We start from the raw sequence: 16,192 nt of genomic DNA on the forward strand, positions 1-16,192 counted from the left end.
TCTGACCCTGTGCCTTCGACGGGCAAACTGCAGTGTGCGGACGTTCCAGGATATTTGGAAGAATCCGAAGTATGTTTGTAACGAGGATACAGAAGACTTACTTGCTGGTGGTGGTGGAGGAGGAGGAGGAGGAGACACAGTCAGAAGATCCTCGATTTCTGCGAACACCTACCCCTGAGCCTGAGATCTCATTCAGCTGTATGAACGGGTGATTATCAATGGGATAAAGGAGCCTATAAAGATCAAGTTACGGAATGTCACAACAAATGATATGACTGTCAGCTTCTATCGTATCCAATATCTCCCTCAACTCCTTCTTCATCTAATATTGTGTCTCCAAGTGAGATAATCAATGTGATGGTGATGAAATATATGATGGAAGGAATGGGAGGCATGGGAGGACTGAATTCAAACTTGTCATCGAATTCAAACTTGCCATCAAATTCAAACTTGCCATCGAATCCGAACCTGCCATCGAATCCGAACCTGCCATCGAATCCGAACCTGCCATTGAATCCGAACCTGCCATCGAATCCGAACCTGCCTCCTATTCGAAGTAGTCCAATCCCTCAGTTTGGTGAACACGCGGATCTGTTTATTGATGAGTTCTTCAACTGGTTGATGACAGAGAGACCTCGAAGAGCAGAAGCTCTTTTAACTGCAAAGAGCATTATTCAGAATGAAGGATTTGAACTGGATCATATACGGACAATGACAAATGAGCAGGTGGTTCAGTTGAATATTGGAATGGGTATATTCTCGATAATAAGAAATGGGTTAAAGAGTTCTATCTGGCAGTCACAGTTGAAGGAGATTAAATTGTCTTTATCTGCTGTTTGTAATGATGACAGCAGACTTCATACTGCTTCTGCTTCTGAATTTGAAACTTAGATATTATATATCATCATAATTGAATTGTAATCTGAATCTTTTTAAATTTTACAATACTATCCTATATGAGCCGATCTGAAATATCCTCTTGCATCTTCTTCTCCCATGAAATTCTCAACTGCATGATGCAAGAAGGCTTCAAAATCTCCATCAAACTGATTCTCTAACTGACATCTGTATCTTCTAATCCATTCTTTCAACGCGTGAAATGACTCCTCTATAGGATTATAATCAGGAGAATATGGAGGTAAGAATAAAAGTCCAATGCCAGCTTCTCTGCAGAGATCTCGCAGTGCTTGTGAACGATGAGAAGAGCAATTATCCATCACTAAGTAGTGATAACCTCGTTGGCATTTGGGCAGTATCCGGACACGTACAAACTCATTGAACCTCTCTGTATTATAGGACCCCTGATATATATCATAATCAAGATATCCATCGACACTTATTGCAGGTAAGATTGACCATCTGCGAGATCGTTTACAGGGCCTTCTAATGCGACAAGGGAATCCTCTGCTTGACCATCCATATCGTCGATCTGCAGTACGTTCATTCGCAGCACTCTCATCTAAAAAGATAAGTTGATCAGGTTGATACTGAGTAACTTGAATACGCCATTCAGCTCGAAGTTCTTCGTTGCGTTGACTGGCCACAGGTTCAACCTATATCAAATAGAACTGACAGATTAGCAGGTTCTATAAGTGACAATTGCAATAATTAATCACCTTCTTCCATGTCAAATTCAGTTTCTTCAACAATCTAGATATCGATCGAGGGTGGATATCAACATCAAATTCATCCTTCACAAAGCAGACAGCCTCATCGCGATATGCAGTTGAATATGCCTCAAAAAAGTCCTCCAAACCTGACAAGATATCCGGTGTGATCTTTGGCTTTACACCCCATGTTGAACGAGGACTTCTAGCAGTTCCAAAGCAGCGAATATTTCGTTGGATTCGATATACAGTGGCCAGACTGCACTCAATGGTCCGCGCAATCTGAGCAGGCATATAACCATCATTTAGAAGGCGTACGATCTCATTGGTGGTAAATTCGCTGAGCTGGGGGGGCATATTGGCAGATTTGATGATAAAGGTGCGTATTTGAATGGATTGGATGATATTTGAATGATTTTAGACGTGGATATTTTGGTTATTTCTGCGGTGTTTTGCTACTATTTTTCAGGGGGTGGCAGAAAATTCTGTTTTCGCAAGCTTTACGTCCGCCACAATAATACGAGAGCCTTGTGTCAAGCCAGGCTGGAACGGAACCCTGAAGTCTTTGCGAGGACAGGGCCCGAGTTGAGAGCTTCATGTTTTGCTTTTCGAACGTTCGAACAATGTACTTTATGATATAGACGCTGGTGGATAAAGGAAAACAATTCACGTTGTCAGAAGCACAGGATGTTGACGCGAGAGTTATTCATATGAGACGAAGAACTATAACTGCAATATAGAAAACAGATTCCGCAAGGAACTTCTTTGTCAATGAACATCTCGCATACAGAGAGAAGCGACGAGACAGAGAGGAAATAAAATCCTTGATAACATGCAATTCATTCAGCGTTTAACCACTAGTTAGCTAGTTATATCAAACGATGAATGTCGACGAAAGATCAAAGCAAGTGAATCAGAGGCAATGAATCTGTCTGAATACTGGATTTGATAGAGCTCTCCAAACGTCAATCAGATCATCAACAATGTTACCGCCAAAGCGAGATACTATCACACAAACCAAGAATACAAACCACGCATCATCATCATCAATTCTTTCCTGTAAAATGCCCGGTATTTCCACCGATCGTTGGAGCGTCAGAGAAATTTATAGTTACTATTTAATAATATCGAACAAGGTTCGGTTACTAAGGATAACATACGATATTAGCAGCGTTGCCGAGAAAGTCCAGGGCTCTTCTAGGGGTTTGTTGCCTAAAGTTTAACTGCCATTTAGGGGCTGAACCCCCATAAGGTCCTCTTCCCTGAGACTTGGAATCATTAGCCACGTCCCCAGCGCTGACATTTCCATCGAGATTTCTTCGCATACCCAAACACTTTTTGCTCCATCCTGAACTTAGTCACAGCAGGTAATAAATGGTTTAGCTTCTTACATCCTCCTTACAACTCAGCCAGCAACATGCGCTTCAAAAGCCAGCTCAGCGACGTGAAAACCTTTGCCAGTGCGGTATCCACCCGACTGCCTTTACCAATGAAATTCAGACTGACCTGTATCTGCAGAATTTACCGCCTCTTTATCATCTCTAGGCAAAATATGTTGGGTTCGACTGGAAGATGAAGCTGTCCGCTTTACGATCATCCCAGACCAGGGAACCCAGGTCTGGGCTCAGTTGCCAATTGTAGGGAACTTCCAAAAGATGAAGCACACAAGTGAAATACAAGAACAGAAATAAACTCATGTCTTCCCACGCCATGCTATAGGGCATAGTCTTTGAGTCTTACTCCATAAGTGCCGCCGCTGGCGTTATCAATCTCGAAGTCCCCATCAGCGCCCTCCACAGGGCTCTCCGCTCTGCAATAGGTGCAACCTCAGCTCAGCTGCGGTTGACCAAGAAGGGACCTGTCCCGTTGCTTGCACTGTCAATCGTAACTTCGTCATGGACCTCAGGGAAGAACGCCCTGGGTGTGGGGAACAGCTACAACACCGAAAACGGGATGCCGCCACCAGGCAGCACCACACAACTACATGGAAACCAGCCTGACGGCCCTCGTGAACGAGAAACCATCATAACTCAAGAAATCCCCGTTCGCGTCCTTCTGCCCGCGACCGTGGAAGGGCTGCACGAACCCCGTTGCCGCAGCCCGGATGTTTTCATCGTTCTCCCCAGCCTAATACAGTTAAAAAGCATCTCAGAACGCTTTACGAAACTAGCCATGGGCTCCGCTGCCAAAAGCATCACTGGCACGGCCACGACGGGGCTATCATCCACGCAAGGGGTGGGGGCAGGGACTGCCCACAGTAGTAGCAGCCCCAAGCTCGAGCTGTCAGCAAACATGTATGGCTCTCTGAAACTTGCTATCGCTACAGACACTTTGCGCATTTCCAGCGTGTGGACTGGCCTGCTGAACCCGCCTCTGGACCCGGCGCAGCTGTCTCAGAACGAGCTGGAGCAGCACCCCAGCGAGCGGATGAAGGAGCTGGGTGGGGAGAATGGGGAGTCAGAAGAAGGGTGGGCCAAAGTAAGGATTGATGGGAAGGACTGGGGCCGGGTGTTGAGTGTTGGACGGCTGAGTCCACGGGTTGTCGCGTGTAAGTTTCCGCTTTAATCACATCTACGCATCTGCGCTTTTTCGACCACCTTCTCTGTATCCAATGTGCTATCCGCAGACACGGACTATCCAATGGGCTGCCAAATGAATTCACGTTCTGTAGATGTGACAAAATCACCTCTCTAACATCTCCATACAAATGACCCTTGTCTAAAATAAACTCATTAGGCTTCCTCCACGATACTGCACTGATCTTGTACGTCTACTTACCAGATAGCGGAAGTGGGGAGGACTCTTGTTTAACAGTAAGTTTAATATAACACTCCGTTGCTGTATATGGTTGCTTGGGATTCTACACCCCCACGGATCGGGGCAGCGTGGATTGCATCAGTCAATAACAAAACCGCGTCTCAATTTTCACAAATTTCTGACTCCATCTTTCTCCATAGTATTATGTCAACTCCTACGCCGCTTGAGTTTGCTACACTGGAGTTACGCACATCCCCATTGACGCATACGTAAGGAAATTTCCTATATGCTTTTTACAAGTACATGGTAGTTTCACCTCTTGCTATTTCACAAATCTGCACCTTTGCAGGGTGGCTCATAGCGCTATGATGATAAATTGAAGCTCCGTGACGCAGCTAGATAGGAGGGAGAAAATACGAGCCCAAGTGTGGTTTGGGGTTCGGTGGGAAAATAAATAAATAAATAAAAAGAAAAAGAAAAACCCACCCTTCGTTCAACCTAGGATCAACCTATGAATACCTCACCATATCACCCTATGTTTCACGCCAGCGATACATGCGCGCCACTGCGACACACGGACAGCCCGCCATCTTGAGTCTTCCACATCCCAATTTTGGCCTCGCTTTCCCGCCATACTTGTGAGATTTACTGCAACGTAGCGGTCGATCATTAGTTCACTACCGCTGCTGTGAAACCCATAACTCAACTCGATCGCAATTTATTTTTTTTATTTCCATTTTTATTTTTTTTATTTTTAAGTCCTTAGAATTGAATACCAACGGTGCTCGGGTAAAAGGGACAAAATTTAAAATAAATGATGAGAAGTCATATCTTATATTGTCATATAATTTCGAGACAGAGGGTGTATTTCTTAAACTAACACAACGGAGTCAATCAACTGAACATTTCTTTTTACTATCACTTCCCTAAGAACCCAGCAAGCAATTTATTTATTTGTTATTTTTTTTTTTTTTTTTTTTTTTTTTTTTTTTTAATGGGCAAGAAAAAAAAAAAAGCCAAAAATGCTCATGAAGTTAATTAAAATATTTTGATGCAGAAAATTGCCAAGTAATATACAAGATGGAAAACAAAACAAACTGTTGGAGAGGGGGAAAAAATGAGGCCAAAATAAGATAGTTCAACAACAACCTTGGACGAAAATGTAACAGTTGATGTGGGAAACAGTGTAGCTTTCAAAGAGGTGCGAAAAGAAGTATATAATAATGTAGTAAGACAAAGATGTCGCTAAATAGGGAGCGACACGTTGAATGCTCGAACGGAAAAGATTATGTAAAACATGCTGGGGAGGACAGAGAAGCGCCGATATTACAAGATATATATGGTTGAAAAAGGGGACTCATTCACGCAGCAAACTGCAGCGCGGAACGTGGGAAGGTAATGTAAAAATTTATCGGTTAGTCAATATATATAGTCGATATATATATAAACGGTTGGGTAAGGTATAGTCGAGAACGTTTCGAAATAAAAAGGCCTGGCTGTTTCGATGGTCTTTCATTTCCTCGTCGTCCTAACGCAACATGATACTCATTTCGTTATAGCTAACCGTGCAAAATGGTTCATTCCCTCGTTCCCAAAGGACGAAATGGGGTTACGTATGTTCATTTGGCCATAACATCAACATAGCCTCTGCCCTTCTTTTTTCCCCGGACTGTGTTTCCCTTCCTAGCCTGCGGTGCACCTAGAAGGTCATCAATGGAGCTGGCATTACTTAGTGCAGTTCCTGGTCTCGATGGCAGCCCAGTCGACACGGATCGTTGGATCGGTAACGGGCTCGCTGAGAGTGGCGCTGCCAAAGACGGTATGCTCGGACTGAAGTTCCGAGGCGACGAGTCCCCAGCTGGTGAAGGCGACCGACTTGATGGGTTAGGTGGTGGAGCAAGGGTTGGAGCCGAGCCTGATGTTGGTAAATTATTTGCCAACGGGGGACCGGCGCTGGTTGAACTGGCGGATCGGCTTGCTGGTGCGGGACCTTTGGGAGGTGGCGGTGTGGAGTTGGCGGTTGTAGCCGCGCCGTTTGGGTCTTTTTTGTTAACCCATCTCTTCAGTTCTTTGTCATAGTAGAACGAATTCTCCTCTCCAAGCTTAGCTCTAATTGGGCCTCCAGTGCTAGCGTTCGGGTCCTTTTTACTCAGCCACGAAAACCACCCCTTTTTCTCTGCCACCTGTTTTTTGGCTACAAACCCGAAGAAACGTGGTTAGAATTGGGTTAATAACAAGGTAAATGGACAAGACCTTACCATCTTCCTCTGCAGCCTTTTTAAATGCCTCGTTTGCTTCGTGATCTTTACGTTCCTTCTCAGCCTTCCTTACGGCTTCGTTACGAGGCCCAAAGTCGTCGTCATCGTCATCCATAAATGACTGTTTAGGTTTCTCTTTGTCTAATTCATCGGTATCAGCAGGTCCGGGCTCATACGATGGGGGTTCATAGGTGGTTTTTTGGGTAGTGAGGGATCCGGCCTCCTCCTCCATGCTAGATTTCTGGTTAAAAGTAGGTTGGTATCCGCCAAAGTGAATCGGACCTTCCGAGCTTGCATGCTCTGGGCCTTGAGAGGGCCATATTTCCTCAACTGGAGCCAGCTGAGTATATGTGTGTTGTTGGGGTGGTGTTGAGCCCATTCCCTGAACTGATGGTGGGCTATAAACATGATGGGATGCATTTGGATGGTACGGACTCTCAATACCCTTATTTAGTTCCTGAGAAGCGCGGCCTTGAGAGTAAGAATGGCCAGTAGAAGGTGGTGATCTTTGCGAGTCAACGGATCCACGGCCACGGTGTTGATCTGGAGAATAAGGGGCATACTGGTTTGCGGGAGCGTAACGAGAGGTGGGGTGCATCGTAGGCATATGCTGACCAGACCCAAACGCGGCGTAGGTGTCGTGAAGAGAAGGTGAGCGACTGATTGGAGGAGTGCCAACCATCTTTGCAAACGGTCCAACGTCCGCATCTCCCGCTCTACCCGATCCAGTGGAGCCACCATCACTGTCGTCACCAGCAACGAAACTGTTGAATTTCGCCAAAATGGACCCGGAGACCTTTTCCATGCTGGGTTTCGACATCCAAGAAGAGGAACCACCAGCAGGAGATTGTTTTAATCGGTTAGCAAGCTCGTCAAGTTCAGAGAGAAACCGTTGATTATAGTACGGGGACGGTTTTGTTGTTGATTTTAGAATAGCTCCAATAGCGTCACAGTACTGCTGGGCTTCTGTCTTGTTGCCATTTTCAGCAAGAGAAAGTGCATATTGAAGCTTGAAAGCCTGTAAATGTGGTGCTATTGAAGTTAAAGAACCAGAAAGCACGGACAATGCAAACTCGTAAACCTCAGTAAGAAGGATACAATTCGGATCGTTGGCGAAGGTGAATGGGTATCGGCGGTGGTCCGTACCAAGAAGCACGATCTGTGACTGCGGGTCGCCCGGGCCGCTAAATAATAAAGGGACGGAAGCAGATTTCGCAAATAATGCACAGATGTGCGAAGCCTCTATCCTTCCGTAAGCCGAAAGAAGCCTAGAAAGTGCAAGAAGGGCAACATTGTCCTCCGGGCTTCTATTGCTTAGAATTAGGCACAACGTCTCTTGCCATTTTTCAAGCCCGCTTAGGGCGTTCTTCACGTGGCCAGCGCCCCCTATTTTACTCACCATCTGCAAACCTGCGCGGGCAGATGGTGGCACCAATTCATCGACACTCTCTTCCAAATTGCCAGCAAATATTTCATAAAGCGTAGCCATCGGCTCGGTATTGTTACCAACAGCCTTGATTTCCCTTCTAATAAATTCTTGCATTACCTGTTTCCAGACAGACTTTTCAAGGGTTGAGGATATTAACATGGCATGACCCCATAAACGGCGATCCACAGCTTCCCAGACGGCCCGCTCCCTTTCTCCGGTTAGAAGGGACTTACGGATGGCCTCCATTGCACCCACATTCTTCGGCTCCGGTTGGGCCTCTCCACTAACGCTTTCATACACACTCGAAAGCTGGGGATGGAACCCAAGAGATTCCGATGGGGCCGGGGTGATTTCGGGGAGAGGAGATAAAATAGATCGCACAGAATTTTCAACATCAGGATTACCTGCTAAAACCCCGTCGTGTTCAACCATAACCCGCATGGTTTTCCAGAGAAGGATCTTCTCATTGTGCTGCTGCGGAGACACCGTGGCTAGAGAGGTGCCATCATTTTCGAACTTAGAAATCATAGAGGATAACCATGAGAGGACCTCTTTTTTCTTTGATTTAGCTCTCAGAGGTCCTGGGAATTTGGCACTTGGCTCTCCTGGCGGAAACACATCACTCAAGGGGCGCACTTTTGTTTCTCCGGGGGAAGGTTTTATTTTTGGAACAAGTTGACCAGTCGCATATCTGGGAGTGTGTTGAGGGAACGAGCTGGCAATTATTCCACCAAAACCAAATTTGAATATCGGTGCTCCCTTCCATCGTTGAAGTGGATCAAGCTCTTGTCCATCAGTTGGGTATATGAAATCTAGTGCTGTAGAAGGGCGTTCTGTAGCCGCCTGATTGGCATGAGGTTGAAGAGAAGACCCCGGGCCGTGGACGGACGCAGGCCTTTGGAACGGTTCGGGAACGCTTGATAGTATGGGTTGGTACTGGAGCCTGCTCGGCGATTGGGTCTGTGATCGCCTTGGTGGTTTGGGACGCTGCTCGGGAAACTGTTGGTGCTGAACCGATGCCGGCGGAGATTGAGAATAGAAAGAGGTACTGGTAGCTGGAGGAAGAGTTTGGTCCGGAGGTTGACGAAAAACATTTGATGGAAAGGGAGTGGGGGGAAACTCGGCTGGATGTGCTGGATGTGTGTATGAACTGGATATATTCTCCTGTTGTGCCAAGGGGCTTGAAGTTCTCGGCTGAAAGGGCACGACATTGGAAGCGGCATAGCTTGTTGGAGGCTGCGACGCATATTTACCTGAAGGAGTCCTGCTGGATGCGGGTGGGGCAGGGGAGTATCTTGGAGATGATGGGGGCTTGGATCCAGGGTGTAATGTACGGGGCCTTGGAGAATAATGCGCGGATGGTCCAGAGACGGTTGGGCCTGGTGGAACAGGGAGGGAGGAATAAGGGTCTAGCCGTTCAGGCTTCTGCAGCTGAAACTGGTCACTTGTTTCCGGGCCCGAGTTAGGGGTTCGGATTGCATTGGGAGGTATAAAATTGGATGGAGGGGGGGTGGGCTGAGTCCCCGTTTGCAGGGGAGCATATTTAGAAGCGGTTGAGGGACGAGATCTCGAAACGGTTGGCAACTCCGCGAAAAAGTTGCTGCTAGGAGCTCTCTCGGTTTCTCGACGAGATAATGGGGGAGGTGTAGGCTGTAACGGGGTATAGGCCGAACTTGAACTTGAAGGACGAGCTGCTGTCATGCTGCTCTTGCGTGGAGGCGGTTGTATCGAGGTATTCGTAGTTGAAAGAGGCTGAAGAACAGTTTGCTGCGAAGCACGGTGCTTTGGCCGAGTGATTTCCATTGGCAAATCATATGGGGATTGGTAGCCGGCCTTCGTTTGATTGGAGAAGCTTTCAGGCATATTTGGATTGGAGTCTCCCGAATATTGTTGGGCATGAATGGCAAAAGGACTAACCGTCACATCGGCGTTATGCAACCCGTAATCGCAGCCAGGAAAGGACGACATGAGGTCGGAGGATGACGGTTGATATGGAGTATAGGGGTTCGCACGTGGTGGTTGCTGGGTCGGCAAATGTGAAGCTTGCACAGGTTCCGAAGCATAATTGGCCAACGAGTCTTCAGAGGCGCCATTCGGTAGACTTCCTTGGATGGTTTTTTGCTCATCCAAATCATCATCAATTAGAAGGTCATCATCATCGAGAACTGCCTTCCACCTCTCCGCTAAGTCCTCCTCGCGGACCTCTTTCTCGGCAGATAGAACTTCATTAACTCGGCTGTCATTAACTTCATCATTTGTCGAAGCATCCATCGTCTGGACGTGCTCTAAATGCTGAGAATCCGGAACCTGGGAAGTTGATTTGCAGTTAAACGGTGGGATGTCTGACTCGGAAACAAAAAAGCCGGTTTCGTCAACCGATTCATCCTCCTTGAAGATTGCTTCAATACTATCGACTTGGTTATTGTCAGTCGGATATGATGACTCTATATTATTCATCAACATGTCTTCTTCAAATTTCGACTCTGCCTCCAACGGCGTATAAATGGGCTTCGTTTGAGTGTTAAGTTGATTGAAAAATTCGCCGGAAGGGTCTTCATCAACACTTGTTGCACCCCACGGTGAGAAATCAGTTTGCTCATTCGACCTTGGGTATAAATTCCCCTCAGTTGAAGATAGCGTGTTGGAAGACTCTGGATTGTGAGCCGCATGTGTAATTTCGGGATATCCATTTTCGTGGGATTCGAGATTATGAGAGTCATCCACTGGCGGGAAAGGATCTATCTGATCAGCCATACCCAATCCATTAAACTGGTCTGTCGTAGAGGGTGAAATGTCCCAAGCGGGGGATGCGTCAGCACCGTCCCCCCAAGGAAGCCCTTCAGATGCAGTTGGTTTATTGGAAGCTCCTCGTTCGGCGGATGGAGATTCCGCTTGGAAAGGCTGTATGGGCTTGTGAACCTTCGCAGATATATCATTGTTGGATATATCGTTGGGGGACTCCTCCGGTTCGGCCTGAGATGATGAATGTGCTGTTTGCATGTCGTTGTCCCAGGTACCCTGTAAGACGCCGTCCGATGGGCCAGGTGAAAGTTCAGCATGTGTCGCCGTTGAAGGGGAGTCTCCGGTCGTGGACAATGTTGGCTGCAGCATGGGCTTATGTAAATTCTTCGAGGGCGTCGTCGAGAGCTTCGCGGGTAACGGAGTTGAGTTCGAATCTGCCAGCGATAGCAACGAATCCTGCTGAGGGCTGTTATCCGGTCTCAACGCAGGATTCCATGATCCTAGTTGAATCATCTTGGATTCAAGGCCACCTCGACGTTCGAAAACAAGATCCTGTGCCATTTAAATGAGACAGTTTCCAAGCACCCTATTGAAAACTGCCTTCTCAGTTCAAAGGTCAGATATGGCCATGTCGCAAAAGGGGGGCGATGCGGGCACCAACTCACACCCGGTCGAGAAAAAGAACGGAAAATAACACGCGTCAACAATGATCAAATATAACAGCGCTGGAAACGAAACATGGCCACATTTAATAAAATAGAATCGTCCGCGTGGTTACGCAAGGTCGAGGAATATGTATACCAAACTCGTCGTTGAAGCCGTTGTCGTCCTAAGGAAGCCCGATGCGAGTTCGGAATCGGAGAAACGTTGAGCTGAAGTAGCCAGCTAAGCCTTCTGTGCGGATTATGTCATCAGTAAGATCTTGGAACGAAGACCGTAAGATTTACGATACAGGTACCAAGTTGTTAGCCTGGGAGGGTATGCCACGTGATAAAATTACAGATTCCAACGATCCGTCAGAGCTGTTTTGATGAATGTTGAACTCCCAACAGCAGATATTCCTCTACCGCCGACGACACCCTGCAAACTGACCTCGTTTCGGGACACGGCCCGGTTTTCGATGAGCACTGATTCTCGATGAAATGCAAATAATATGGTTGGGATGCGTGGCGATCTGACGTTCTGTCGATACATTCCTTTGTGATGCCATTCACAATTGATTTGATTGATGATTGATTGATATATATATATATCTCAGCTCTCGAACTTTTGCCCCGAGTATAGGCATGACTGTATTAGGCGAGGCCTTTGACAGATATATTCCTGCCTACCTCTCCTCAGTATGGTGCTCATGCATGAATACAAGATGCCGAATGCACAAGACCGGTCCGACGATGCTGAATCCGATGACGATCTCGACCTCGATGAACTTGACCCGGAGGCTTCTGTGCCTCTTCACAACGGTCATAGTCCTAAAATTGGAGGAAGGGTTGGCACCACTCCACTATATGGGCCTGGTATAGCATTGAGGAACTTGCGAACTGGAGCTCGGGATCGCATATGGAATCGCGGTGCAGCGAGATCAAGCCAACAGGATGGCGAAGAAGATATTGATAGCTTGCTTGATGACCACGATGGTGGCAATCAGGAAGTTTCAGGAACTAGTTCGATATATGCTGAAGCTGATATGCCCCTTCTTAATGGACACAGTCAGCCTCGATCAACCCCTGCGGCATACAGAAGCATATACTCACGGCTTGGCTCCAAGCTCCCCTTTCTCAGATTTGGCTCCGCGCTGTCACTTGATAATTCGCCTGATAGGCCTGTCGATCCGCCATTACACTCCAGCCCCGATCACCAAGCAACACGACAAGTGCTTGTTGGGCAAACTCAACCAACTCGTTATCCCGCCAATGTTGTATCAAACGCCAAATATACCCCGTGGAGCTTCCTCCCCCGCACGCTCTACAATGAATTTTCCTTTTTTTTCAACATTTACTTTCTTCTGGTGGCATTATCGCAGATAATACCCGTTCTAAGAATCGGCTATATGTCCTCTTATATTGCGCCTCTGGCCTTTGTAGTATCGATTTCACTAGGAAAAGAGGCTCTGGATGACATTTCTCGGCGACGAAGAGATGCAGAAGCAAACGCAGAAGAATACACTGTCATATCATATACCCCGTCATCTTCCCGGAAACCAGTCGTCCGAAATAGGTCTACAGTTTCTGATCAAGACTCTGGTCTGCCTGGAACTAAAATTTTCGAGATCACAAAAAAGTCCCGTGATTTGAAGGTTGGGGATATTTTGAAGCTACAGAAGGATCAACGTCTTCCTGCTGATGTAGTCATTCTGAAAAGCGCCTTGCCAGAAGTTTACGCTTCTCAGGATGCTAATCCAACTACAGAGCCAGGCGACAGAAACCATGACGAAAATGCTGCGGAATCAACTGGCGACCCCGATCTACTTCTGCCAACCCATGAATCCGCTAACAATCTTGATGGGTCAAACGATACCTTTATACGAACAGACCAGCTGGATGGCGAGACAGATTGGAAATTACGTCTTCCTTCTCCTCTAACGCAGAATTTACCCATCTCTGAGCTGCATAGGATACAGATCATCGCAGGCGAACCTGAGAAAAGCGTACATACTTTTGTTGGAACTATTTCTCTATCACCCCATACTCATAGTTCTTACGACCCTCATATCAACAAAACCGATGCAGCAGCTCATTCCGCAACAAATCCGCTGTCGACCGACGTTCATCCTCAAAGTCTCTCCGAGCGACAGTCGGCTCCTCTTACAATCGACAACACTGCTTGGGCCAGTACAGTTCTTGCGTCAAACACAATAACAATCGCGGCAGTAATTTACACTGGGGCTCAAACTCGATCAGCTATGTCGACATCACCGTCTCGTTCGAAGGTCGGATTGCTCGAATACGAAATCAATAGCCTGACGAAAATTCTCTGTGTTTTAACGTTATCCCTCTCCGCAATTCTTGTTGCTCTGCAAGGTTTTGAGGGTACGAACGATAAGCCATGGTATATTGCCATTATGATATATCTGATCCTCTTTTCCACCATTATTCCTATGAGTTTACGCGTTAACCTGGACATGGCAAAGTCTGTGTATGGGAGGTTTATTGAGCGAGATGCTGGTATTCCAGGCACTGTTGTCAGAACCAGCACCATTCCAGAGGACCTGGGAAGGATAGAGTATTTGCTCTCTGATAAAACCGGGACCCTAACCCAGAACGGTAAGCAATATGATGTAAGTGTTGCAATAGTAATCCCGAGCTAACAGCGCTTTTAGAAATGGAACTCAAGAAAATCCATGTCGGAACGGTTTCTTACGCGAATGAGGCGATGGATGAAGTGGCGTCTTATCTTCTGCAAGTCTTCTCTATAGCCGCCTCTGACCAATCATCGCTCGTAACCCCGACAACTATAAATGGTGTCCACACTGGTTTGGCTTCAACGACACGGACTCGACGAGAGATTGGATCTCGCGTCCGAGATATAATCCTGGCTCTCGCGCTCTGTCATAATGTTACTCCAACAACGGACGAGCAAGACGGAGAGAGAGTGACAACCTACCAGGCTTCGTCCCCTGATGAGATTGCGATTGTGAAATATACACAGGAAGTGGGACTCCAGTTAGTACACAGAGATAGGCAAAGGATTGTTCTCAAGTCAGTAAACACTGGCAACGTTGTTGTGCGTGTTCGGATTCTGGATATATTCCCTTTTACTTCTGATAGCAAGCGCATGGGCATTATCGTTCTATTCGAACAAGGTTCCGATTTGGACAAATCAACAGCGCAGGATGAGGAGATTTGGTTTTATCAGAAAGGCGCTGACACCGTCATGTCTTCTATTGTTGCCGCTAATGACTGGCTCGATGAGGAGACCGCAAACATGGGAAGAGAAGGACTTCGTACTCTGGTCATTGGCAGGAAAAAACTCTCTCAAGCGCAGTACAGAGACTTTTCAACCAGCTATAAACAGGCTTCACTGTCCCTACACAACAGAGACACCGAAATGGCACGAGTTGCCCAACAATATCTGGAGCAGAATCTCGAGCTTCTGGGCGTCACCGGCGTTGAGGACAAGCTCCAGAAGGACGTCAAACCGTCTCTCGAACTCCTTCGCAACGCAGGTGTGAAAATATGGATGCTTACAGGTGATAAAGTTGAAACGGCACGTTGCGTGGCTGTGTCCGCGAAACTTGTTGCAAGAGGCCAATATATCCACACTGTCACCAAGCTAAAAGGCAAAGGGTCTGCCCAGGAAACGCTCGACTTCCTCCGGAACAAAACGGATTCGTGCCTTCTGATCGACGGTGAATCGCTTGCCCTTTTGCTTTCCCAATTTCGTACTCCCTTCATATCAATCGCCGTACTTCTCCCTGCCGTGATTGCCTGCCGCTGCTCCCCAACACAGAAAGCCGAGATCGCCTGTTTAATCAGGGAACATACCAAAAAACGTATCTGCTGCATCGGCGATGGCGGCAATGATGTCTCCATGATCCAGGCCGCAGATGTCGGTATTGGAATTATTGGCAAGGAAGGTCGACAGGCCTCACTGGCTGCCGACTTCAGCATAACACAATTCCATCACCTCACAAAGCTTCTTGTCTGGCACGGGCGAAATTCATACAAACGCTCTGCCAAACTCGCTCAGTTTATCATGCACCGCGGTTTAATCATCAGCGCTTGCCAGACCATGTACAGCATTGCGGGCCACTTCGACCCCAAGGGGCTGTTTATCAACTGGCTGTTGGTCGGTTATGCTACGGTCTACACAAACGCGCCAGTCTTCTCGCTTGTTCTGGACCGCGACGTCGACGAGGAGCTAGCAAATCTGTACCCTGAACTGTACAAGGAATTGAAAACGGGGCACAGCCTCAGTTACCGCTCGTTCTTCACCTGGGTCCTCGTCAGTGTCTACCAGGGCTCAATAATCCAAGGTCTTGCACAGATTCTCGTCGGGGAGGTCACCGGGCCGAAATTGATCAGTGTCTCGTTTACAGCGCTGGTGTTGAATGAGCTGGTCATGGTAGCTGTGTCGATAACGACGTGGCATCCCGTGATGATCCTGTGTATTGCCGGCACTGCCGTCGTCTATGCGGCCAGCGTGCCATTCCTGGGTGATTACTTCGACTTGAATATGTGGTTACCTTGGCATGGGTGTGGCGGGTTGTTGTTGTTGCTGCTGTTGCGCTCGTGCCTGTCTGGGCTGTAAAGCTGATAACCAGGACATGGAGCCCGCCGAGTTATCGGAAGGTCAGGGGCTGATTTCATGTTAATGACTTTAGTGTTGTCATGGGCGTTTGTCTTTTATGATTTTTTTGTTGGCTTTTTTTTTTTTTTTTAATGTGATCATTGTTATCC

General features: G+C 47.2%; 4 protein-coding genes across 4 annotated transcripts; 2 read left to right on the forward strand and 2 right to left on the reverse strand.

Moving 5' to 3' along the window:
* Positions 1 to 1,336: 1,336 nt before the first annotated feature.
* HCAG_05117 (predicted protein) lies at positions 1,337 to 1,964 on the reverse strand (the record flags this gene model as incomplete). The annotated part of the gene is made up of 2 exons (XM_001539600.1): positions 1,337 to 1,459; positions 1,617 to 1,964. 2 exons carry the CDS (start codon positions 1,962 to 1,964, stop codon positions 1,337 to 1,339), a joined length of 471 nt encoding a protein of 156 aa, XP_001539650.1.
* Positions 1,965 to 3,024: 1,060 nt separating this feature from the next.
* HCAG_05118 (hypothetical protein) lies at positions 3,025 to 4,591 on the forward strand (the record flags this gene model as incomplete). The annotated part of the gene is made up of 5 exons (XM_001539601.1): positions 3,025 to 3,067; positions 3,126 to 3,244; positions 3,327 to 4,155; positions 4,344 to 4,420; positions 4,565 to 4,591. 5 exons carry the CDS (start codon positions 3,025 to 3,027, stop codon positions 4,589 to 4,591), a joined length of 1,095 nt encoding a protein of 364 aa, XP_001539651.1.
* Positions 4,592 to 6,089: 1,498 nt separating this feature from the next.
* Positions 6,090 to 11,354, reverse strand: HCAG_05119 (predicted protein; the record flags this gene model as incomplete). Its single annotated transcript, XM_001539602.1, has 3 exons — positions 6,090 to 6,222; positions 6,306 to 6,558; positions 6,623 to 11,354. 3 exons carry the CDS (start codon positions 11,352 to 11,354, stop codon positions 6,090 to 6,092), a joined length of 5,118 nt encoding a protein of 1,705 aa, XP_001539652.1.
* A 781-nt stretch (positions 11,355 to 12,135) lies between these two features.
* On the forward strand, positions 12,136 to 16,043 carry HCAG_05120 (hypothetical protein; the record flags this gene model as incomplete). Its single annotated transcript, XM_001539603.1, has 2 exons — positions 12,136 to 14,056; positions 14,113 to 16,043. 2 exons carry the CDS (start codon positions 12,136 to 12,138, stop codon positions 16,041 to 16,043), a joined length of 3,852 nt encoding a protein of 1,283 aa, XP_001539653.1.
* Between the last annotated feature and the right edge of the window lie 149 nt (positions 16,044 to 16,192).

This window comes from Histoplasma capsulatum, genomic scaffold, assembly GCF_000149585.1.
Source record: "Histoplasma capsulatum NAm1 scaffold_5 genomic scaffold, whole genome shotgun sequence".
Taxonomy (NCBI): Eukaryota; Fungi; Ascomycota; class Eurotiomycetes; order Onygenales; family Ajellomycetaceae; genus Histoplasma; species Histoplasma mississippiense.